Below are 24,797 nucleotides of genomic sequence, written 5' to 3' on the forward strand. Positions count from 1 at the left end.
AGTTTAAGAACAACGTTTCTCAAAGTGTAATTGGAAGAAATTTAGGAATTTCAACATCTACGGTCCGTAATATCATCAAAAGGTTCAGAGAATCTGGAGAAATCCCTCCACGTAAGCGGCATGGTCGGAAACCAACTTTGATTGACCGTGACCTTCGACCTGTATCAAAAACCAACATCAATCTCTAAAGGATATCACCGCATGGACTCAGGAACACTTCAGAAAACAACTGTCGCTAAATAAAGTTTGTCGCTACATCTGTAAGTGCAAGTTAAAGCTCTACTATGCAAAGCGAAATACATTTATCAACAACATCCAGAAACGCCGCCGGCTTCTCCGGGCCTGAGATCATCTAAGATGGACTGGTGCAAAGTGGAAAAGTGTTCTGTGGTCTGACGAGTCCACATTTCAAATTGTTTTTGGGAATATTCGACATCCTGTCATCCGGACCCAAGGGGAAGCCAACCATCCAGACTGTTATCGACGGAGAGTTGAAAAGCCAACATCTGTGATGGTATGGGGGTGCATTAGTGCCCAAGGGATGGGTAACTTACACATCTGTGAAGGCACCATTAATGCTGAAAGGTATATACAGGCTTTGGAACAACATATGCTGCCATCTAAGCGCTGTCTTTTTCAGCCGACACATATTATTGTCCACGCTCGCTCCCTCACCCGGTACATCGTGACACCATTAAAAGTAGAGAGAATACTATGTGTGTGTGTGTGTGTGTGTGTGTGTGTGTGTGTGTGTGTGTGTGTGTGTGTGTGTGTGCATAGATAAGAAACAGGGTGAGCTCATTGTGTTTATCTCTCCGAGCAAAACGAAGGGCCAAAGCTAGTAACTTCTAAGGCAGGGGTGCCAACGAACAAGTTGTATCTGGCCCACGGAATGAGATTGCTAAAGTATAAAAATGAGCGGAAATTTTCGAATGAAAGAAACTGCTGTTCTTAATGTGTCCACTAGATGTTGCAATAGCAATTCTTTGTATCTTGGTAGATGATGCTACATATGTAAAAAAATAAAATAAACCACATGATGTTAGTGCACCAGTCGATGAAAATGAGCAAACTACATAAATAATATCCTGTAATTGGATTTTGACATCATTTTTTATCTTGATATGTTGAAAATGAACATTATAATGTAATATATTCAGAAAATATAAATAACGACAAATAAATTATTAACCGCAACGGTTGCCCCACTGTACAAAAAGAAAGAATAATCATTTGTATTGTTTCTAAAGACAAAAAAAAAAGTTTTTAAAGCTTATAGATATTTTTTTTATTATTTGTATTGGATTTCAGTGAGATTTTGCAGGTGTTCTACAATGTTGCGCAGAGTCTGCAAAGAGTAGGTTAAGGAAACAGGAAGACCGCTGGAATGCAAAGGTTAGGAAGGAGGTCGGTTTGGCGCCACAAGGGCACAGCAAAGTAAATAGTGTTACAATTAGTAGGAAGGTGTCGAGAACACGTCCGGTTGTTTGAATGTCTGGCTGTTTATAGCTGGTGGGGCGCATTACCTAAACCAGAGGCCCCCTTCATATGGAGGGGCCAATTGGACAACATTAAATAAATAAATACATCTTCAATTAATGACTTTAATGTGTCATTGTTCCATTAGAATTCAATACAAAAAAGTGTATTTAATACATCAATAAATCATTAACGAATTGAGTTGTGAATTGCCTGATTATAACATGAAATCTATAATTAAATCGCGAACTAATCAATGAAATCTTTAAAAAATTAATAATTAAATAGTGAAATAATACGTGGTATATAATTAAGTCTCGAAATAAGTCATGAAATAATTCCATATATAATTAATTAATAAAATATTCAAGTAATTATTTCAAGTTTGATTTAAAATGAAATTAATAATTGAATGAATGATTAAATAAATGAATGTTATTTTACATTAAATAAATCAATGACACATTAAATACCGCTTTAAATATTTGATGCCAATTATAATTGATAGATTACACATTTAAATAATTATTTAAAATTACATTAATGTATTAAATTTTATTGTAGTTGTCCCCTATTACAAAAAGGTTCCTTAGATATTTAAATAAATCCTTAAATCCATCCATCTATCCATTTCTACCGCTTATTCCCTTTGGGGTTGCGGGGGGCGCTGGCGCCTATCACAGCTACAATCGGCCGGAAGGCGGGGTACACCCTGGACAAGTCGCCACCTCATTGCAGAATCCTTAAATCGTTAAAGAATAAAAAATAAATAAATATATATATATATATATACATATATATATATACATATATATATATATATATATAATAAAATTAATCACTAAATTATGAAACAAATTGTAAAATAAGAAAAAAATCGTAAAATAAGAAAAAAAATGCCTAATACAATCGATTAAATGTATCTATTCAATGTTGACCACCTCACTGGTTGATGAATCTTTAAGACATGAAATAATTAAGTCGTGAACAAAAATAATAAATTGTTAAATAATATAATACATTTAAAAAAATCATGAAATAATAAGTTATATCGTGAAATAACAAAAACATTCCAATTATAAATAATTAATGGCACATTCAAGTAATTATTTGACGATGTATTTATTATTAAAGGTAATCTCAATGAAGTGATTGTGACCCTCCACAACACACAAGCTCATTGAATAATCAATAAAACCATTAAATCCTGATATAAAATAGTCAAACCATGAAGTATATGATTAAATAATTGCATACATCATTAATTCATGAAATAGTTTATTCGGTTGTGAAATATTTAATCAAATCAAGAAATAATGAATCATTAAAAAATGAAATCCTAATTATTAATTGAATGATTCAATTATTGTAATTAAATTACACAATGAATATCACTTTTAAGTATTAAATGGCAAAAATATTGAATAACACATTTAAGTCAATATTTATAGATTGATGTATCAATTTAATTTATCCCATTTGACCCTCCATCACACACAGCTTCATTAAATAATTGAATAACTCGTTGAAATCTTGAAATAGATAAATCAATCATTAAATTGTGGAATAATGAAATACAATTTTGAAATAAAAAATTCAATCCTGAAAAAAAAAATATCACCCATCCATCCATTTTTCCTACCGCTTGTCCCTTTTGGGGTCACGGAGGGTGCTGGAGCCTATCTCAGCTGCATTCGGGTGGAAGGCGGTGTACACCCTGGACAAGGCGCCACCTCATCGCAGAGCCAACACGGATAGACATAATTAATTGAATTGTGAAATCATTAAATCATGAATGAAAAATGATTTATAATTTTACAAACCCCGTTTCTGTATGAGTTGGGAAATTGCGTTAGATGTAAATATAAATGGAATACAATGATATGCAAATCATTTTCAACCCATATTCAGTTGAATGCACTACAAAGACAAGATATTTTATGTTCAAACTCATAAACCTTTTTTTTTTTGCAAATAATAATTAACTTATAAATTCATGGCTGCAACACGTGCCAAAGTAGTTGGGAAAGGGCATGTTCACCACTGTGTTACATCACCTTTTTTTTTTAACAACACTCAATAAACGTTTGGGAACTGAGGAAACTAATTGTTGAAGCTTTGAAAGTAGAATTTTTTCCCATTCTTGTTTTATGTAGAGCTTCAGTCGTTCAACAGTCTGGGGTCTCCCCTGTCGTATTTTACGCTTCATAATGCGCCACACGTTTTTGATGGGAGACAGGTCTGGACTGCAGGCGGGCCAGGAAAGTACCCGCACTCTTTTACTACGAAGCCACGCTGTTGTAACACGTGCTGAATGTGGCTTGGCATCGTCTTGCTGAAATAAGCAGGAGCGTCCATGAAAAAGACGGCGCTTAGATGGCAGCATATGTTGCTCCAAAACCTGTATGTAAGGGCTGCAGAAGCCACAACGACATTTTCGGTTCAGATCCCACATCAGGGCAAGGAAAATCTCAACCCAGTGGGATGACAATGAGAAACCTTGGAGAGGACCGCAGACCCCCACCCCCCTCCCACCCAGGGAGACCGGCCGGTGCAATGGACGTTGAGTGGGTCGAGCATATCTGTGTTGGCCCTGCGATGAGGTGGAGACTTGTCCAGGGTGTACACCGCCTTCCACCCGAGTGCAGCTGGAATAGGGTCCGGCTGTTCTGTGATTGGCCAAAAGATGTACCTTAGCGAGTGTGTCTCGTCCTTACACACAGGCAGCCTCCCACCTCTGTTATGACTTTGATACAACCTCAGTTGGCGGAAAATTGCCTGTTTGACTTTGTTCATCTGTTATGCAGGCCAGTGAAAAAAAAAAGGCCTTAAAAAAAAAAGGAAACGCATCACCATAGAGATGTCGCAGCAGCTTCACGTTTGACGCGGCGAGAGGCGTCCGTCTTCTTACCGTGTGGCTGTTTTCAGGTCACCGCGAGCTAATCCTCTCCCAATCTGCTTTTCTTCTCATTAGCCATCTTGCGCTCCCTCGCGCCTTTCCCTCTCTAATTCTGTACAAGTCCAGTTTGAACGCCTGGTTTTCGAGGCTGGGATCGCACCGACCGTCGGATGAAGACCGAACCAACCATACTGCGTTTTAATTGGATATCATTCTAATTGGACAGGCTGACCCTAATTGTGGAATCAAACATCGGAGGCCTCTGCGCAGGAAGATGGAAAACGTCTAAAAAAGAGGTACTTTTATACCCGGCTTGCCACTAGAGGCCGCTGTGTCTCAAAATCTGTGGTATCAGCGCTTACCTACATACAGTGGGGCAAAAAAGTATTTAGTCAGCCACCGATTGTGCAAGTTCTCTCACTTAAAATGATGACAGAGGTCTGTAATTTTCATCATAGGTACACTTTAACTGTGAGAGACAGAATGTGGGAAAAAAATCCAGGAATTTTTAAGAATTTATTTGTAAATTATGGTGGAAAATAAGTATTTGGTCAACCATTCAAAGCTCTTACTGATGGAAGGAGGTTTTGGCTCAAAATCTCACGATACATGGCCCCATTCATTCTTTCCTTAACACGGATCAATTGTCCTGTCCCCTTAGCAGAGAAACAGCCCCAAAGCATGATGTTTCCACCCCCATATTTCACAAATATTCTTTGTCGAAAAAACAGAGGCTAAAATTAAGTATTAAATTAAATTGTATGAATTATTCTTTACAAAAAATAAATAAATACTTGAACATTGATTTAAATTTTCAGGAAAGAAGAGGAAGGGATTTAAATGGTAAAAAGGTATATGTGTTGAAAAATCCTAAAACCATTTTTAAGGTTGTATTTTTTCTCTAAAATTGTCTTTCTGAAAGTTATAAGAAGCAAAATTAAAAAAATAAATGATTTTATTCAAACAAGTGAAGACCAAGTCTTTAAAATATTTGCTTGGATTTTCAAATTCTATTTGAGTTTTGTCTCTCTTAGAATTAAAAATGTCAAGCAAAGCGAGACCAGCTTGCTAGTAAAGAAATACAATTTAAAAAATAGAGGCAGCTCACTGGTAAGTGCCGCTATTTGAGCTATTTTTAGAACAGGCCAGCGGGCTACTCATCTGGTCCACACGGGCTACCTGGTGCCCGCGGGCACCGCGTTGGTGACCCCTGGCATATAGTATGCGCCTGCCTTGAATTACTGCTGGGTCAAACTCGCCTCCCATAATAATTAGCGCATGCTTAGCATTACTGCCTGGTCAAACTCGTGACGTCACGAGCGACACTTCCCCTGTCATCATTTTCAAAATGGAGGAGGCTGATTTCAATACCGGTAATTTGAAATCGCATAAAGGGAAGAAGATTAAGAGCTATTCAGTAGGATTTAAGGTCCAAGCTTACATCACACTCAGATTTTTACTGCATAACTTTGGTAAGTGCCGGTCCGAGAAAAGGTTTTAAAATAATTAGCGCATGCTTACTTTTACCGCATGCCTTTGGTAAGCGCAGGAGTGAGAAGAGGTTTTAAATCAATTAGCACCCCGGCGGCAATTCAAGGAAATACGGTAAGTACATAAACACTCGTAACGGGTTACGGGAGGCGCGAAAAATTATCTTTTATGCACTTCTTCTTAAATGGGGGGGGGCATGACAGGAAGAATTGCACTGCACTATAGAGTTAAAAAAAAAGTGTGACAACCAACTCCACTCTTCCCTAGATCAATGGTTCTCAAATGGGGGTACGCGTACCCCTGGGGGTACTTGAAGGTATGACATGGGGTACCTGAGATTTTTTTTTTTAAATATTCTAAAAATAGCAACAATTTAAAAATCCTTTATAAATATATTTATTGAATAATACTTCAACAAAATATCAATGTAAATTCATAAACTGTGAAAAGAAATGCAACAATGCAATATTCAGTGTTGACAGCTAGATTTTTTTGTGGACATGTTCCATAAATATTGATGTTAAATATTTCTTTTTTTGTGAAGAAATGTTTAAAATTAAGTTAATGAATCCAGATGGATCTCTATTACAATCCCCAAAGAGGGCACTTTAAGTTGATGATTACTTCTATGTGCAGAAATATTTTATAATTGAATCACTTGTTTATTTTTCAACAAGTTTTTAGTTATCTTTATATCTTTTTTTCCAAATAGTTCAAGAAAGACCACTACAAATGAGATATATTTTGCACTGTTATACAATTTAATAAATCAGAAACTGATGACATAGTGCTGTATTTTACTTCTTTATCTCTTTTTTTCAACCAAAAATGTTTTGTTCTGATTAGGGGGTACTTGAATTAAAAAATTTTTAATAGGGTACATCACTGAAAAAAGGTTGAGAACCACTGCCCTAGATTGCTGCCCAGACTCTAGGGATTAAAGACTTCTAGACATTAAATAAACTTTAGGGGATTGAACAGTCTGTACTCACTAAAGCTTTCTATTGACGCCAACCCTGAACAGGATTGTTGTGTCTGCTCGGCGCTATCTCAAAAAGCCCAAATCAAACAGTGCTTCTACCGAGAATACTTCAAGAAGACCCTTTCTGCATGTAGGACCACAATGTTGAATACATTATATTTTCCAAAGCCTTAACTAGTTGTATTATTAGCTTGATTAAATCGGAGCATAATGAGAAAACGGTAACGAAAGTACAGCAGCAAGGGCAAACGTGCAGCAACGTACAAACGCTCATAACAGAAATGATGTTAACTCACGAACGCTGTAAACCAGGGGTCACCAACCTTTTTGAAACCAAGAGCTACTTCTTGGGTACTGATTAATGCGAAGGGCTACCAATTTGATACACACTTAAAAAATTGCCAGAAATAGCCAATTTGCTCAATATATCTTTAGTAAATATATATATATATTTACTAATATATATTATATTACTAATTATACTAATTATATATATTAGTAATATATATATATTACTAATATATATATATATATATATATGGGTATTTATGATGGGTATTTCTGTCTGTCATTCTGGCATACATTTTTTTTCCTTTTACAGAAGGTTTTTTGTAGAGATTAAATGATAGGAAAAAAACACTTAATTGAACAGTTTAAAAGAGGAGAAAACTGAAAAAAAAGGAAAATTTAATTTTGAAACATAGTTTAGAAATTTTAAAATTCCAAATTCAACCGAAAAAAAGAAAAGAAAGACTAACTAATTTGAAACTTTTTGAAAAAACTAAAATAATTATTTATGGAGCATCATTAGTAATTTTTCCTGATCAAGATTAATTTCAGAATTTTGAAGACATGTTTTAAATAGGTTAAAATCCAATCTGCACTTTGTTAGAATATATAACAAATTGGACCAAGCTATATTTCTAACAAAAACAAATCATTATTTCTTCTAGACTTTCCAGAACATAAATTTTAAAAGAAATTCAAAAGACTTTGAAATAAGATTTAAATTTGATTCTTAAGATTTTCAAGATTTGCCAGAATTTTTTTTTTTGAATTTTAATCATAATAAGTTTGAAGAAATATTTCACAAATATTCTTTGTCAAAAAAACAGAAGCTAAAATGAAGAATTGAATTAAAATGTATTTATTATTCTTTACAATAAAAAAAAGGATTTACTTGAACATTGATTTAAATTGTCAGGAAAGAGGAAGGAATTTAAAAGGTAAAAAGGTATACGTGTTTAAAAATTCTATCATCATTTTTAAGGTTGTATTTTTTCTCTAAAATTGTCTTTCTGAAAGTTATAAGAAGCAAAGTAAAACAACTTATTTAAACAAGTGAAGACCAAGTGTTTAAAATATTTTCTTGGATTTTCAAATTCTATTTGAGTTTTGTCTCTCTTAGAATGAAAAATGTCGAGCAAAGCGAGACCAGCTTGCTAGTAAATAAATAAAATGTAAAAAATAGAGGCAGCTCCCTGGTAAGTGCTGCTATTTGAGTTATTTTTAGAACAGGCCAGCGGGCGACTCATCTGGTCCTTACGGGCTACCTGGTGCCCGCGTGCACCGCGTTGGTGACCCCTGCTGTAAACCGAATGCAAAAGAAAAACGCTGCAAACTGAATGCAAAAGAAAAACGCTGCAAAGGACAAAACCACACACTAACCCATATATCAACTGCGTGAGAGTTCATGGAACATAATAGAAGTTAGTCAGGCGTAACCTTTAACATCAGCTATGGCAATTTGTTGCGTTATTATATTGTAAATAGTCTGGTGTATTGGAGCGTTCAACAAAGTTTCCCAAGTCAGCCAACGTTCTGTCAAAACGTGGACTTTGGTGTGGTTTGTTTTCCCGGAATGCAAAGGAAGGTGACGCGACATGGCGTGAAGGTAAAGATATATTTTAATTCATCTATAAAAAAAAACTAAAGGCAAAACTATGGATATGAAACAAAAGACTCGCTAAACGTGACATGAATAAACAAAACTTATTTGGAGGGAAAATGAGCAGAGCGATACATAACCAGAGTGAACAGAGCATGGAGCAACAACAATGACGCCAGGCCGACTGCCTGGCAACTACAAGCTTAAATAATAGTGACATGATTAACACAGGTGCGTGAGTCCAAATGAGTACAGGTGAACTAATCGGTCGTCATGGTGACACAACAATGGAGCATAAACAGGACCTAAAAAGAGTTTTAGACCAACAGAACGTAACTAAACAAAACATGACCACAGAACATGACACTTTCATTTTGTTCCGTGCACTTGCAGAATCTCTTTTTGGTGGGGTTATGTGTGTGTTTTTTGTGCAAAATTTATCTTGCTTTTTAAAAAAAAAAAAATGTTGTCAATGGGATTGGAGCATTTTTCATTTGCATCAGTCATCGTGGTCGTTTGGACTGTGCTGTGCTTCTGCCCCTGTCAGCCTTCTTAAAGAAGTGTTGCCAGATGTACGATAGTTAGATTTGTAATGTGATCATTTCACTCTTTGTAAGATCAATACTGTAATTTCCAAAATTCCATAACGTACTGTGTGACTATTTGAACCTTTCAATCAATGGCTTTTGGTATATTCAATGGCTTTTAGTATAGTATATTGTAGCTTCCCGGAGTTAGTGCTGCAAGGGGTTCTGGGTATTTGTTCTGTTGTGTTTATGTTGTGATACGGTGCGGACGTTCTCCCGAAATGTGTTCGTCAATCTTGTTTGGTGCGGGTTCACAGTGTGGCGCATATTTGTAACAGTGTTAAAGTTGTTTACACAGCCACCCTCAGCAGGACCTGTATGGCTGTTGACCAAGTATGCGATGCTTTTACATGTGTGTGTGTGAAAAGCTGTAGATATTATGTGATTGGACCGGCACGCAAAGGCAGCGCGCTTAGTACTTCTCCCTATGGCCGTGTACACAGCGGTGTTTTAAAAAGTCATAAATTTTACTTTTTGAAACGGATACTGATCATTTTGAAACCGATACCGATAATTTCTGGTATTATATTCTAAAGCATTTATCGGCCAATAATATCGGCAGTCCGATATTATCGGACATCTCTACTGATTAGCATTAGTGATTTTACATAACACCTTCAAATTTGTTTATTAAAACTACAACTATGATGCAAGTTACAATCAAAAACAGCTGACGCATATTAAGTGCAATATTTGCAGAATTAACACGTTTTAGAGCACAGCAAAACACTAGATTCAGCAAAGACTTAACTGACTAGCCAACACATCATAAATTATACACTACTGCCATCTAACGTCTCGGACTTGCAACTGTAATTGCAACTTATTGTCATACTTGCAAATGAGACCCAGAAATGTGATAATAAAACAATATACAACAACTAGACAACAGTTTTAATAATCAGCTCGTATTTAAATGTTGCAATAAAAAAATAGATTTTTATATAAAAAATAAAAAATACAATTTTAAAACACTACATTTGTACCGTTAAGTACCAGTATCTATTCCCATGTACCGGGAACTGGAACCGTAACAGTTCAAATTTGAAAAGTATTTATCCCTAATCAGCTAGGATTGAAATTAAATACATACATTTGTTATTTAATGTGTCATTCATGTATTCAATGTAATATGTTGTTATTTCATGATTTTATATTGAAGTTATTTTTAGAGATTTTTTTAATTTAATTTTGTCCAATTTGGCCTTGGTCAGCACTTCATGAGTTCACGGGCAAGGTGTAGACCAGGGGTGTCAAACTCAAATACAGAGTGGGCCAAAATTTAAAACTGAACAAAGCCGCAGGCCAAGGTTGAACAAATTAACCTTTTAGTAGAGACCCAAATAAGTTTTGCATTGAATATTGAACAAACAAGGCTTATATAACTTTATAGTGACATGCAAAATCGAGTTCAAAATAATAATAATAATAATAATAATTAAAAAATATCAATGGCATATCAAATACAATTTAAATAAACATTTAATGCCTCTTTTCTATTTGCAGCCTTCACAGGTACATATAAAAATAAACTTTTTCCACAGGCTAATAATACATTTGGAAGTAAAATAACAACAAAGAATGAATCAAACATTCAAGCCTTGAAGTAGCAAGAGAAAGTGCATGAATAAAACGTTAATTATTGCTCAGTTTGCTACACTGATTTGCTTTAACACTGAATATGGAACAAGCAACGCTTATATAACTGAATAGTGCAAACTTAACTTTCACAAAACAAACGAAAAAACATCAATGGTATATTAATTAAAATTTTACTAAAAAATATAATGCCTCTTTTCTATTTGCAGCCTTCTGAGGTAAATATCAATATTAACTTTTTCCACAAGCTGATAAATTTGAAAATAAAATAATGAGGTGAGCGTGGTTGGGGGCGCGGGGTTTGGTGGTAGCGTGGGGTGTATATTGAAACGTCCCGGAAGAGGTAGTGCTGCAAGGGAAACTGAGTATTTGTTGTGTTGTGTTTATGTTGTGTTAAGGTGCGGATGTTCTCCCGAAAGGGGTTTGTCATTCTTGTTTGGTGTGGGTTCACAGAGTGGCGCATATTTGTAACAGTGTTAAAGTTGTTTATACAGCCACCCTCAGCGTGACCTGTATGGCTATTGATCAAGTATGCCTTGCATTCAATTATGTGTGGGTATAGGCCGCATGAACGTGACAATAGGTTGAAGGAAACGCCAAAGGCAGTGCCTTCAAGGTACGCCCCCAATATTGTTGTCCGGGTGGAAATCAGGAGAAATTCGGGAGAATGGTTGCCCCGGGAGATTTTCGGGAGGGGCACTGAACTTCGGGAGTCTCCCGAGAAAATCGTTAGGGTTGGCAAGTATGAGTATTAGCGGTGAACATGGTGCTACAACGGCACCGCCGCTGTATAATACCGGCGGGCCAGCTCTAATGTTAATTTGATATTGCCTCAAGGGCCAAATGAAATTACACGGCGGGCCAAATATGGCCGGCGGGCCAGAGTTTGACACCCATGGTGTAGACCGTGCCAGATTTTTTTTCCAACAGTGTTGTTAGTTTATTTAATAGGGGTGCACAGAAAAATCGATTCACATCCGAATCGCGATTCGTATTAATCCCAGTTTTGAATCGATTCATAATTTTCAAAAATGTACTATTTATTTGTCTTAATTACGAATCTTATTTTCAAAAATATGTTTTAGGGCAAACTCTAAGCAACCATATGCGCTTTTCTAACCAGTATCCTTTTTTGAAAATGTTTATTTATAATTATTATACCAAATAATAATCGATTCGCATCCAAATCGTGATTCTTATTCACTCCGTGTCTGAATCGTGGATTAAAAATTTTCAAAAATCTATTAAATATCATAAGAATCAACTTCTAAAATACATTTTTAGGCCACCTCCATGCAACCAGGAGCTTTTCTAACCTGTAACCTGTTTTTAAAAGGTTTCATTATAAATATTCCACCAAATAATACATTGCAAGAATCGGTTTCAATCGAGAATTGTGTTGAATCGAGAACTGATTATGAAACGAAACGTCACCCCCAAGAAACGGAATCAGAATCGTACCATTAGGCGCCCAAAGATTCCCACCGCTATTATTTTAAGGCAAAAGTGCATCATAAGTGACACTTCACAGTCTGTAGTGATGTTTTTGGGGGTAGCGTGGCTGGGAGAGTGGCCGTGCCAGCAACCTGAGGGTTCCTGGTTCGATCCCCACCTTCTGCCATTGAGCGAGACACTTCACCCTTGTTCCTGATGGGTCGTGGTTAGGGCCTTGCATGAATTGATTTATGTAGACCCCGGGTTAGGGCCCCGCAATGAGGTGGCGACTTGTCCGGGGTGTGCCCCGCCTTCTGCCCAATTGTAGCTGAGATGGGCTCCAGCGCCCCCCGTGACTCCAAAGGGAATGAGCGATAGAAAATGGATGAATTGATGGATAAAACTAAGGTTGATTGGCAACACTAAATTGGCCCTAGTGAATGAAAGTGAGCATGAACGTTGTCTGTCTATCTGTGATGAGGTGGCGACTTGTCCAGGGTGTACCACGCCTTCCACCTGAATGCAGCAGGGATGGGACGAGCGGTATTAGATGGATGGATGGATTTAACGCTAGAAAATAGGGCTGCGAATCTTTGGGTGTCCCACGATTCGATTCGATTTCGATTCTTGGGGTCACGATTCGATGATATATCGATTTTTTCGATTCGATTCTCGATTCAAAAACGATATTTTTCCGATTCAAAACCATTCTGTATTCATTCAATACATAGGATTTCAGCAGGATCTACCCCAGTCTGCTGACGTGCAAGCAGAGTAGTAGATTTTTGTAAAAAAGCTTTTATAATTGTAAAGGACAATGTTTTATCAACTGATTGCAATAATGTAAATTTGTTTTACCTATTTAACGAACCAAAAATATGACTTATTTTATCTTTGTGAAAATATTGGACACAGTGTGTTGTCAAGCTTATAAGATGCGATGCAAGTTTAAGCCACTGTGACACTATTGTTCATTTATTTTTATTTTTATAAATGTCTAATGATAATGTCAATGAGGGATTTTTAATCACTGCTATACTGAAATTATAACTAATATTGATACTGTTGTTGATAACATTCATTTTTGTTTCACCCCTTTTGGTTTGTTCTGTGTCGTGTTTGTGTCTCCTCTCAATTGCTCTGTTTATTGCAGTTCTGAGTGTTGCTGGGTCAGGTTTGGTTTTGGAATTGGATTGCATTGTTATGGTATTGCTGTGTAGTGGTTTGTTGGATTGATTAAAAAAAATAAATCGATTTTTTTAAAATGAGAATCGATTCTGAATCGCACAAAATATTCAGTTCGTATTCGAATCGATTTTTCCCCACAACCCTACTAGAAAATGTAAATGGGTTATACTTGTATAGCGCGCTTTTTCTACCTTCAAGGTATTCAATGCGCACTTTGACACAATTTCCACATTCACCCATTCACACACACATTCACACCAGGGGCGTCACTAGACCTAATACTGTACTGGGGCACACCTGGGGCACAAATAATTCATGTGAGCGTGCAAAGCGTGCAAGCAAAAACATTTTTAGCACTTATTTATCATAAAAAATACATAAATAGTGCTTTAAACCAGGGGTCCCCAACCACCGGGCCGCGGCCCGGTACCAGGCCGTAGCCCGATTGGTACTGGGACGCAGAAGAATTTTTTTTATTAATTTTTATTTAAAAAAAATATATATATATATTTAATATATTTTATTTTTTATTAAATCAACATAAAAAACACAATATACACTTACAATTAGTGCACCAACCACAAAAACCTCCCTTTTTCATGACAAAGGAAAAAAAAGAAAAAAGAAAAAGGATTCCCCGCCATACTTCACTTACGTCCCTCATTCCTCGCTGCTTCTTCCCTGCTGCGGGCGAATAGCTTTCTGATATCATCTAGGAGTTACAGTTTGAGTCAAATCAAAATCAATATAATATAATTAACAAATTGTTGTTGGCTAACGTTACCAACCTCAGCAGTGATTCGCATTCTCTCTCTCTCTCTCTCTCTCTCTCTCTCTCTCTCTCTCTCTCTCTCTCTCTCTCTCTCTCTCTCTCAACGGAAGTCTCCACACGTGAATAAATTACCATATTAATTAGCCATGTGCTCATTGTTATGTGGAGTGAATACAGTAGCAATCAATTACCTTACTAAGTAGTATGTGCGCTGTTGTCTATGTTATGTAGACTTAAAACTCTGAAGCGTTTTTTTTTTTTTATTGGTGAAATTTTTACTGGGGCACTGCAGATCAACACTGGGGCACGTGCCCCAGTGAAATCTGTCTGGCGACGCCACTGATTCACACACTGATGGCGGGAGCTGCAATGAATTGATTAATCGATTGAGACTTTTATTAGTAAATTGCACAGTACAGTACATATTCCGTACAATTGACCAAATGGTAACACCCGAATAAGTTTTTCAACTTGTTTAAGTCAGGGTCCACGTTAATCATGGTTACCAGTTTTGTATGATACTTTTTTTAGGCTTTCAGTTGTAAAGTGGATTAAAAAAAACTTCCAACCCACTTTTGTTGACATTAGTTTTGGGGTGAATCATTCATCCCTCCATTTTCTACCGCTTATTCCCTCTGGGGTCGCTGGTGCCTATCTCAGCTACAATCGGGCGGAAGGCGGAGTACACCCTGGACAAGTCGCCATCTCATCGCAGTGGGGTGAATCATCCATCCATTTTCTACCGCTTATTCCCTTTTGGGGTTGTAGGGAGTGCTGGCGCCTATCTCAGCTACAATCAGGCGGAAGGCGGTGTACACTCTGGACAAGTCGCCATCTCATCGCAGTGGGGTGAATCAAAACAAACCAAATGGATTGGGTTAAATCTGGCTCCGCCCCTGGCTGCAATGCTAGCTGTTGTCCAGCAGGCGGAGGCGAATCCGGCCAGCTGCAGTCTCATGGTGGGAGGAGGCTCATTGTTGACATAGTTAAGACCCCACTCTCCGCGGTCAGCGTTTTTTTTTTAACCCCCACGTTTGTGGTCGTCCGCGCGGCCGGGAGAGGAGAAGCTGGGCGGAAGAGAGGACGCCAGCGAAGCTGAAAGATGTAAGCTAACTTGAACCGTCAATCAAAAACAGGCTCGCTTATCGCTGCAATAACGTGTTGCACAAACAAAGACTATCACCGCTACGAGATAAAACGCCGCTTGGGTTTATTAATACTAACGTTAACTTATAGTGACGTGTTTTGCTGGGGTTATGTTCACTGTCGCAATTCCTGAACTTTACTCACATTTTGAAATGTTTACCGGCTGGGATGGAAGCTAACTGTTAGCCGTGCTGCGTTTAGGTGTCCATGTGTGTATCACGTGACGTGTGCGGCATTCAAAAAGGTCAACGAGCAGTCAAACATATGCTTGAAGACGATGCTTAACAAAAACAACATATCAGGGTAATTGTTTGTTTTGATACCTGTTTATTGGATTGATGATAGTAACCTGTCGCAACAGGACAATAATGATTGAACAGTTGTAAGCACAATACCAATGGCGCGCAATTTTAATCAAATCGAATCAAATCAAATGTTTATTGGATTCATCACTATACAGCAGGGGTCACCAACCTTTTTGAAACCAAGAGCTACTTCTTGAGTACTGATTAATGCGAAGGGCTACCAGTTTGATACACACTTAAATAAATTGCCAGAAATAGCCAATTTGCTCAATTTATCTATTCATCCCATCCATCTCCTTCCGCTTATCCGAGGTCGGGTCGCGGGGGTAGCAGCCTAAGCAGGGAAGGCCAGACTTCCCGAGGCGTTCCCAGGCCAGCCAGGAGACATAGTCTTCCCAACGTGTCCTGGGTCTTCCCCGTGGCCTCCTACCGGTTGGACGTGCCCTAAACACCTCCCTCGGGAGGCGTTCGGGTGGCATCCTGACCAGATGCCCGAACCACCTCATCTGGCTCCTCTCGATGTGGAGGAGCAGCGGCTTTACTTTGAGTTCTTCCCGGATGACAGAGCTTCTCACCCTATCTCTAAGGGAGAGCCCCACCACACGGCGGAGGAAACTCATTTTGGCAGCTTGTACCCGTGATCTTATCCTTTTGGTCATGACACAAAGCTCATGACCATAGGTGAGGATGGGAACGTAGATCGACCGGTAAATTGAGAGCTTTGCCCTCCGGCGCAGCTCCTTCACCACAACGGATCGGTACAACGTCCGCATTACTGAAGACGCCGCACCGATCCGCCTGTCGATCTCACGATCCACTCTTCCCTCACTCGTGAACAAGACTCCTAGGTACTTGAACCCCTCCACTTGGGGCAGGGTCTCCTCCCCAACCCGGAGATGGCACTCCACCCTTTTCCGGGAGAGAACCATAGACTCTGATTTGGAGGTGCTGATTCTCATTCCGGACGCTTCACACTCGGCTGCAAACCGATCCAGTGAGAGCTGAAGATCCCGGCCAGATGAAGCCATCAGGACCACATCATCTGCAAAAAGCAGAGACCTAACCCCGCGGCCACCAAACCGGAACCCCTCACCACCTTGACTGCGCCTAGAAATTCTGTCCATAAAAGTTATGAACAGAATCGGTCACAAAAGGCAGCCTTGGCGGAGTCCAACCCTCACTGGAAACGTGTCCGACTTACTGCCGGCAATGCGGACCAAGCTCTGACACTGATCGTACAGGGAGCGGACCGCCACAATAAGACAGTCCGATACCCCGTACTCTCTAAGCACTCCTCACAAGACTTCCCGAGGGACACAGTCGAATGCCTTCTCCAAGTCCACAAAGCACATGTAGACTGGTTGGGCAAACTCCCATGCACCCTCAAGAACCCTGCCGAGAGTATAGAGCTGGTCCACAGTTCCACGACCAGGACGAAAACCACACTGTTCCTCCTGAATCCGAGGTTCGACTATCCGGCGTAGCCTCCTCTCCAGTACACCTAAATAAACCTTACCGGGAAGGCTGAGGAGTGTGATCCCACGATAGTTGGAACACACCCTCCGGTCCCCCTTCTTAAAGAGAGGGACCACCACCCCGGTCTGCCAATCCAGAGGCACCGCCCCCGATGTCCACGCGACAACCAAGACAGCACCACAGCATCCAGAGCCTTGAGGAACTCCGGGCGGATCTCATCCACCCCTCGGGCCTTGCTCAATTTACCTTTAATAAATATATCAATATATATATATATATATAAAATGGGTATTGCTGTCTGTCATTTCGTTGTACATTTTTTTTTCCTTTTACGGAAGGTTTTTTGTAGAGAATAAATGATTAAAAAAACACTTAATTGAACGGTTTAAAAGAGGAGAAAACACGAAAAAAATGAAAACAAATTTTTTTAAACATTGTTTATCTTCAATTTCGACTCTTTAAAATTCAAAATTCAACCGAAAAAAATTAAGAGAAAAACTAGCTAATTCAAATCTTTTTGAAAAAGTTAAAAAAAATAATTTATAGAACATCATCAGTAATTTTTCCTGATTAAGGTTAATTTTTAAATGTTGATGACATGTATTAAATAGGTTAAAATCCAATCTGCACTTTGTTACAATATATAACAAATTGGACCAAGCTACATTTCTAACAAAAACAAATCATTATTTCTTCTAGATTTTCCAAAACCAACATTTTTAAATAAATTCAAAAGACTTTGAAATAAGATTTAAATATGGTTCTACAGATTTTCTAGATTTGCCAGAATAATTTTTTTGAATTTATATCATAATAAGTTTGAAGAAATATTTCACAAATTTTCTTTGTCGAAAAAACAGAAGCTAAAATGAAGAATTAAATTAAAATGTATTTATTATTCTGTACAATAATAAATAAATAAAAAATACTTGAACATTGATTTAAATTGTCAGGAAAGAAGAGGAAGGAATTTAAAAGGTAATGTGTTTAAAAATCCTAAAATAATTTTTAAGGTTGTATTTTTTTCTCTAAAATTGTCTTTCTGAACTTTATAAGAAGCAAAGTAAAAAAAAACTAATGAGTTTATTTAACCAAGTGAAGACCAAGTCTTTAAAATATTTTCTTGGATTTTCAAATTCTATTTGTTTTGTCTCTCTTAGAATTAAAAATGTCGAGCAAAGCGAGACCAGCTTGCTAGTAAATAAATACAATTTAAAAAATAAAGGCAGCTCACTGGTAAGTGCTGCTATTTGAGCTATTTTTAGAACAGGCCAGCGGGCGACTCATCTGGTCCTTAGGGGCTACCTGGTGCCCGCGGGCACCGCTTTGGTAACTCGTGCTATACAGTGTACATCCACGACAGAACTACTGACTAAACTACTACCACAACTTGGTTTACTATTTATAAAATATAATAATGTAGAGTTGCGCATTTTGCGAATTGCGCGCCATTGGTATTGTGCTTACCACACAGTGAAGTGAATTAAATTTATATAGCACTTTTCCTCAAGTGACTCAAAGCGCTTTACATTGTGAAACCCAATATCTAAATTACAATTAAAACCAGTGTGGGTGCTACTGGGAGCAGGTGGGTAAAGTCTCTTGCCCAAGGACACAACGGCATTGAGTAGGATGGTGGAAGCGGGGATCGAACCTGCAACCCTGAAGTTGCTGGCACGGCCGCTCTACCAACCGAGCTATACCGCCCCATATAATGTTTCTATATATTCAAGTTGTCAGAATTTTTACAATTAAAGGCCTACTGAAATGAGATTTTCTTATGTAAACGGGGATAGCTGGTGCATTCTATGTGTCATACTTGATCATTTCGCGATATTGCCATATTTTTGCTGAAAGGATTTAGTAGAGAACATTGACGATAAAGTTCGCAACTTTTGGTCGCTAATAAAAAACCCTTGCCTGTACCGGAAGTAGCAGACAATGTGCGCGTGACATAACCGGTTGTTGGGCTCCTCACATTGTTTATAATCATAGCCACCAGCAGCAAGTGCAATTCGGACCGAGAAAGCGACGATTTTCCCATTAATTTGAGCAGGGATGAAATATTTGTGGATAAGAAAGTTAGAGTGAAGCACAAAAAAAAAAAAGGCTACGGCTCCAGGCGGTGGCAGTGTGAGCGACTTAGATGTTAGTAGACACATTTACTAGGATAATTCTGGAAAATCCCTTATCTGCTTATTGTGTTAATAGTGTTTTAGTGAGATAATAAAGTCATACCTGAAAGTCAGAGGGCTGCGGTGAACGCCAGTGTCTCTGAGAGGAGCCAGATCACAGCTGCCTTTTTGACAGCTACAGGAGGAGGTCGCATAATCCACTCAAGTCTCTGGTAAGAGCCGACTTAATATCACAATTTTCCCATCCAAAAACTTGCTGGTTGACATAGAGAAACATGTTTGCTTGACCGCTCTGTTAAAGCTTCACAACAAACAAAGAAACACCGACTGTGTTTCGGTGCTAAAGGCAGCTGCAATCCACCGCTTTCCACCAACAGCATTGTTCTTTATAGTCTCCATTATTAATTGAACAAATTGCAAAGATTCAGCAACACAGATGTTCAAATTACTGTGCAGTTATGCGATGAAAAGAGATGACTTTTAGCCGTAAGTGGTGCTGGGCTAAAATGTCCCCTCCAACCAATGACGTCACAAACACGCGTCATCATTCCACGACGTTTTCAACAGGAAACTCCGCGGGAAATTTAAAATTGCAATTTAGTAAACTAAAAAGGCTGTATTGGCATGTGTTGCAATGTTTATATTTCATCATTGATATATAAACTATCAGACTGCGTGGTCCACTGGTCGGTAGTAGTGGGTTTCAGTAGGCCTTTAAAGTATATTATGGTGTGCAGATGATGATGATAATAAGCTATTATAGTTGTTTGCTTTAAGGAAATATTTTTTGGAATCTCTTTTTTTTTTTATCTTGGTTAACCTCGTAATGAGCTTGATTGAGCAGAGTGGCATTCAACACAACAGTATAGTAGTGGATTGATTTATTGAGTCTTTTATTAGTAGATTGCACAGTACAGTACATGTTTCGTACAATTGACCACTAAATGGTAACACCAGAATAAGTTTTTCAACTTGTTTAAGTCAGGGTCCATGTTAATCAATTCATGGGATTGTAACCAGCTTGATTGCGAGCAGAGTGGCATTAAACACAAAGTACAGCATACTTGCCAACCTTGAGACCTCCGAATTCGGGAGATGGGGGGAGGTTAAGGTGGGCGGGATGGCTTTCTTTTAATATCTCAATATTTTTAGGCCATATCGCGATACACAATATATGTCTCGATATTTTGCCTTAGCCTTGATGCATATAATCATAGCAGTATGATGATTCTATGTGTGTACATTAAAACATTCATCTTCATACTGCATTAATATATGCTCTTTTTAAACTTTCGTGCAGAGAGGGAAATCACAACTAAGTCAGTTGAACAAAACTGTATTTATTCAAAAGTTATTACGCAGTGGTACAAACATTCATGTCATTGCAAAACAGAAAGTGCAATATTGTCAGAGACATTTTAAAACAAGCTGAGAGTGCACTTTTGTGCATGATGTCACTAAGATGACATATCAAAACAACACTAAATTAAGGCGCACTTTTTGTACAGAACGCCACTACAATAGTTAAAAAAAAATAAAGTGCACTTTTCATTAGATGCTACATATTAGCATTAATGCTACTTTGTGTAGCAACGCTTGTGCCTCACACTTGACAAATTACGGTTGTCTTTTTGACATATTCCCGCCTGATGCCAAACCACCGCCAGACGATGGACCCCCTGCTGTTTCTCATGGGAATTAATTCTTCCTTCATTTGTTACCAGATCCGCACCTTTTTTCTCTCGTAGTACCACTCGCACGGATCTGCTAGCATTACAGCTAACGTTACCCATGCTGCTACCACTCTGCTCCGCGAGGGCGTATACGTATGTGACGTATGACGTGACAGTATGTGACGTATGTAAGAAGGTGCGCTTGCTGTCTGTGAGAAGAGCCTGTCATGTAATGCCAGCAGCTAAAAGCAACTGCGTGAGAACGTGTACTCGAATGTCACGATATAGTCATTTTCTAGATCGCACAGAGACAAACTGGCGATATATCCAATATATCGATATATCGTCCAACCCTAGTTGGGGGGTGGTTGGGGTGTAAATTGTAGCGTCCCGGAAGAGTTAGTGCTGCAAAGGGTTCTGGGTATTTGTTCTGTTGTGTTTATGTTGTGTTACGGTGCAGATGTTCTCCCGAAATGTGTTTATCATTCTTGTTTGGTGTGGGTTCACAGTGTGACGCATATTTGTAACTGTGTTAAAGTTGTTTATACGGCCACCCTCAGTGTGACCTGTATGGCTGTTGACTAAGTATGTGTGTGTGACGTTTACATGAACATCTGTTTACAAAATGCCCGCAAAAACAAGCTGGGTCGTCCAACAGCAGTGCCCTCGGAGACTAGCCGGGCAGCCCTCTCAGCTGGCTCAGCAATGGTTGCCTGTGGAAACCAGGGGATGTGGTCCCAGCCAGGGTCTCCACTCCACCTACGGATGACCCCTTGACGCGGCGGACCCCGTCGACTTCCCGCCGCGATGGAGAGTCGCCGTCACTTGCTGCCCCTCGCGCTGGCTTTACTGGGGTTTTTCAGCCGGTGTGTGACCCCACTGACTTCCAGGGTCTCCTTCTCCTTAGGTGAGTAGACATCATGATATCACTAACCTGTAGTTGTAAACATTGGCATCACATGTTTTATATTATGCCTATCATAATATATCCAACATCCTAATGTGGTGTTGTTGTGTTGTGAGTGAAAGTCCATAATGCCAGTGTGACACGACGTGTGGTGACAGGTAGCCCCGGGAGACAACTCACCCGCTTCGGCAGCCCCGACGTGGGCAACACCACCACACTGCTGCTCAGCGACGACGGAGACACACTCTACGTGGGAGGGAGGGATGCGGTGATAGCGCTGGATGTTAGGCTTGAGGACACTATGGTACTACGGAACAAGGTCTGCACCTTTTTAAATTTGAACCAAAACGGTACCAACTCCCAGTACATGTAGGGAAGGAATTCATATGGCCCTATTTTATACAAAAAATATCTGTTTCTCAGCCGTGGTCCATATGAGCTGCAGCGGTGCACAGTTGTATAACACTTTTTCACCAACTGTGGCTGTAATGACAATATATGAAACAAACAGAAGACGCCTGGAGCTAAAGGCATAGAGATGTTTCTTAAGGGCAAAAAATAATTAGATTAGATTAGATTAGATAGTACTTTATTTATTCCGTCAGGAGAGTTCCTTCGGGAAAATTACAATTTTCAGCACAATCCCATTCAAGATCAGACAAACATTACAGGGACTAAATGACTAAAGTGGTGAAGCTGTATTATCATTTACACTTAAATTATTATTTATTATTCATGTAGCTGGAATGCATTAATTTTAGCACTGTTATTATATGAACTTTTTTTTTTAATCAGTTTCTTATGTGTCCCTTTTTTTGCAGTAAATTTGATTAGTTATTTTTGTTATCCGCCTGACCTAAGCCTTGAAGATATTTGTTTTTAACACATGGTTTCATGTCATCTGACAAGGTTGTAAACTGTAAATAGGGTAGGTATAATTATTGAATATGATTAAAATCAAGTATAGGATCACTAAATCAGTGTTTATATTTGAGTGGGCCCCAGGCTACTCTTTAATGGAAAAGAGGGGCCCTGAGGTCAAAAAGGTTAAAAACACCTGAACTACGTTGTATTACACCTTAGCTAGGAAGTAGTCTTTGCCATGAAGCCACTTTGAGCACTACAAAGTGTTAATAATGTGGTGAAGTGAATTACATTTATATAGTGCTTTTCTCTAGTGACTCAAAGCTCTTTACATAGTGAAACCCAATATCTAAGTTACATTTAAACCAGTGTGAGTATTGTACTTATTACACACCACATGCTTGATTGCAAGATAGATAGCTAGATAGATAGTACTTTATTGATTCCTTCAGGAGAGTTCCCTCAGGAAAATTAAAATTCCAGCAGCAGTTTACAGAATTGAGATCGAATTTAAAAAGTAAATAATGGGGTATAAATGGAAACAAAATAGAAAAATATTAAAATAAGAATAAAAATAAAAAGTAACAATGGGAATAAAAATACAACAGTAAAATAAGAATATAACAAGAGAAACCCGGCATGCATCTTAGTTGTAGTTTTCCAAATTTGGAGGTATAGAAATTGCCATGTAAAATCGCAAATGTTAATCAGTAGCATGTATATGGAAAAGCCAATATATATTAGCATTGAGCCAGCACATTTTGGATTAGGTACCTAAAATATGATATCCATCCCTGGGTTAGACAGTGTTTCACAAATGTGAGTACATAGCTAATCTATGCTGCTATACAAGCTTAATGATTTGCGTTTTTTCTAATGTACTGTTAAAAAAATGTGAGGGGTCTTCAAACTTTAGTGAAATATTCTACCTCCTCTTCTGTTTCCTCTTTTAGCTGGACTGGAGCCCTTCAGAGAAAGACCTGGACCAATGTTCCATGAAAGGCAAGAAAATGGCAAGTAGCTTTGTTTGCACACAGTTTGAAAATGCCGACGACACTCCAAAGTCCAGAGTAACAAATAATACAAAGCACGTGCCACACTCTCTCACACACACAACCACACAGGTAGTTGTATTATAATGACAATACAATTGGAGTGAATGTATTTAATGTTGAATGCTATACAAATATCATGACACATTGTATCTTCTTTTGGGGATGAAACAAGTATAATTCATTTCATCAATAATAATGAATTGGCTTGTACACAAGATATTTTTAGTTTTCGTATAAAATACACACATTGTTTAAGGCAGGGCTATTCAACTACACAATGAAGTTTCACGAGTCCAAGGGATCGGGGGTCGCGCATTGAAATGTAGATATTTCGTCAGAAAGTGCCTCCGCAGGTTATATTCCTTTGAGATTTGGTTTACTTAATTACAAAGTAAACACACTGGCTTTCATACTGCACTGTCATTAAATGCATTATTTTGTTCATTATTATGATGTTCCTTATTTTGAATTATTTTCCTTCCTCAGTTTTATTTCTTTACCCTTCATTTAGGATTGTAAGAAGGAAAATATGAACATAAAATAAATATTACAAGAGTATAGCGTTCATTGCGTATTTTATATACCGGTAAATAATGTCCATTATGTATTTTACATGAATAAAATAGGTTTAGCAATAATACATTCACACAACTACATATATTTACGCATATAGAAATTAAACAGTACATCAAACATTGCACACACTGTATATGACTTATCACAATAAAACCAAAGGTGTAGCATTATCACCCTGTACTGGTCAAATTTAGCGCTACATGTATTAACCAAACTGATGGTCCAGAGTTACTGTTAGACCAGGGGTGCTTACACCTTTTCTGCAGGCGAGCTACTTTTCAATTGACCAAATCGAGGGGATCTACCTCATATATATATATAATTTATATTTATTTATTTAT

The 24,797-nt window shown here is 38.2% G+C and overlaps 1 protein-coding gene across 7 annotated transcripts in view; it reads left to right on the top strand.

The window, feature by feature from the left end:
* Positions 1 to 4,135: 4,135 nt before the first annotated feature.
* Positions 4,136 to 24,797, top strand: part of sema4ab (sema domain, immunoglobulin domain (Ig), transmembrane domain (TM) and short cytoplasmic domain, (semaphorin) 4Ab) — a 36,925-nt gene continuing 16,263 nt past the window's right edge. For 2 of the 7 annotated variants that reach the window (XM_061897409.1, XM_061897415.1), the window contains exons 1-4: positions 15,227 to 15,423; positions 21,713 to 21,961; positions 22,120 to 22,280; positions 23,779 to 23,842. In XM_061897409.1, the coding sequence (XP_061753393.1) occupies positions 21,862 to 21,961; positions 22,120 to 22,280; positions 23,779 to 23,842 (325 nt within the window). In that variant the 5' untranslated portion in view covers positions 15,227 to 15,423; positions 21,713 to 21,861. Of the gene's footprint in view, positions 4,675 to 15,226; positions 15,424 to 21,696; positions 21,962 to 22,119; positions 22,281 to 23,778; positions 23,843 to 24,797 lie in introns of those variants that run through there. The other 5 variants (XM_061897413.1, XM_061897412.1, XM_061897414.1 and 2 more) reach the window with 5 other exon arrangements.

Source organism: Nerophis ophidion, linkage group LG04 (assembly GCF_033978795.1).
Source record: "Nerophis ophidion isolate RoL-2023_Sa linkage group LG04, RoL_Noph_v1.0, whole genome shotgun sequence".
NCBI classification, from domain to species: Eukaryota; Metazoa; Chordata; class Actinopteri; order Syngnathiformes; family Syngnathidae; genus Nerophis; species Nerophis ophidion.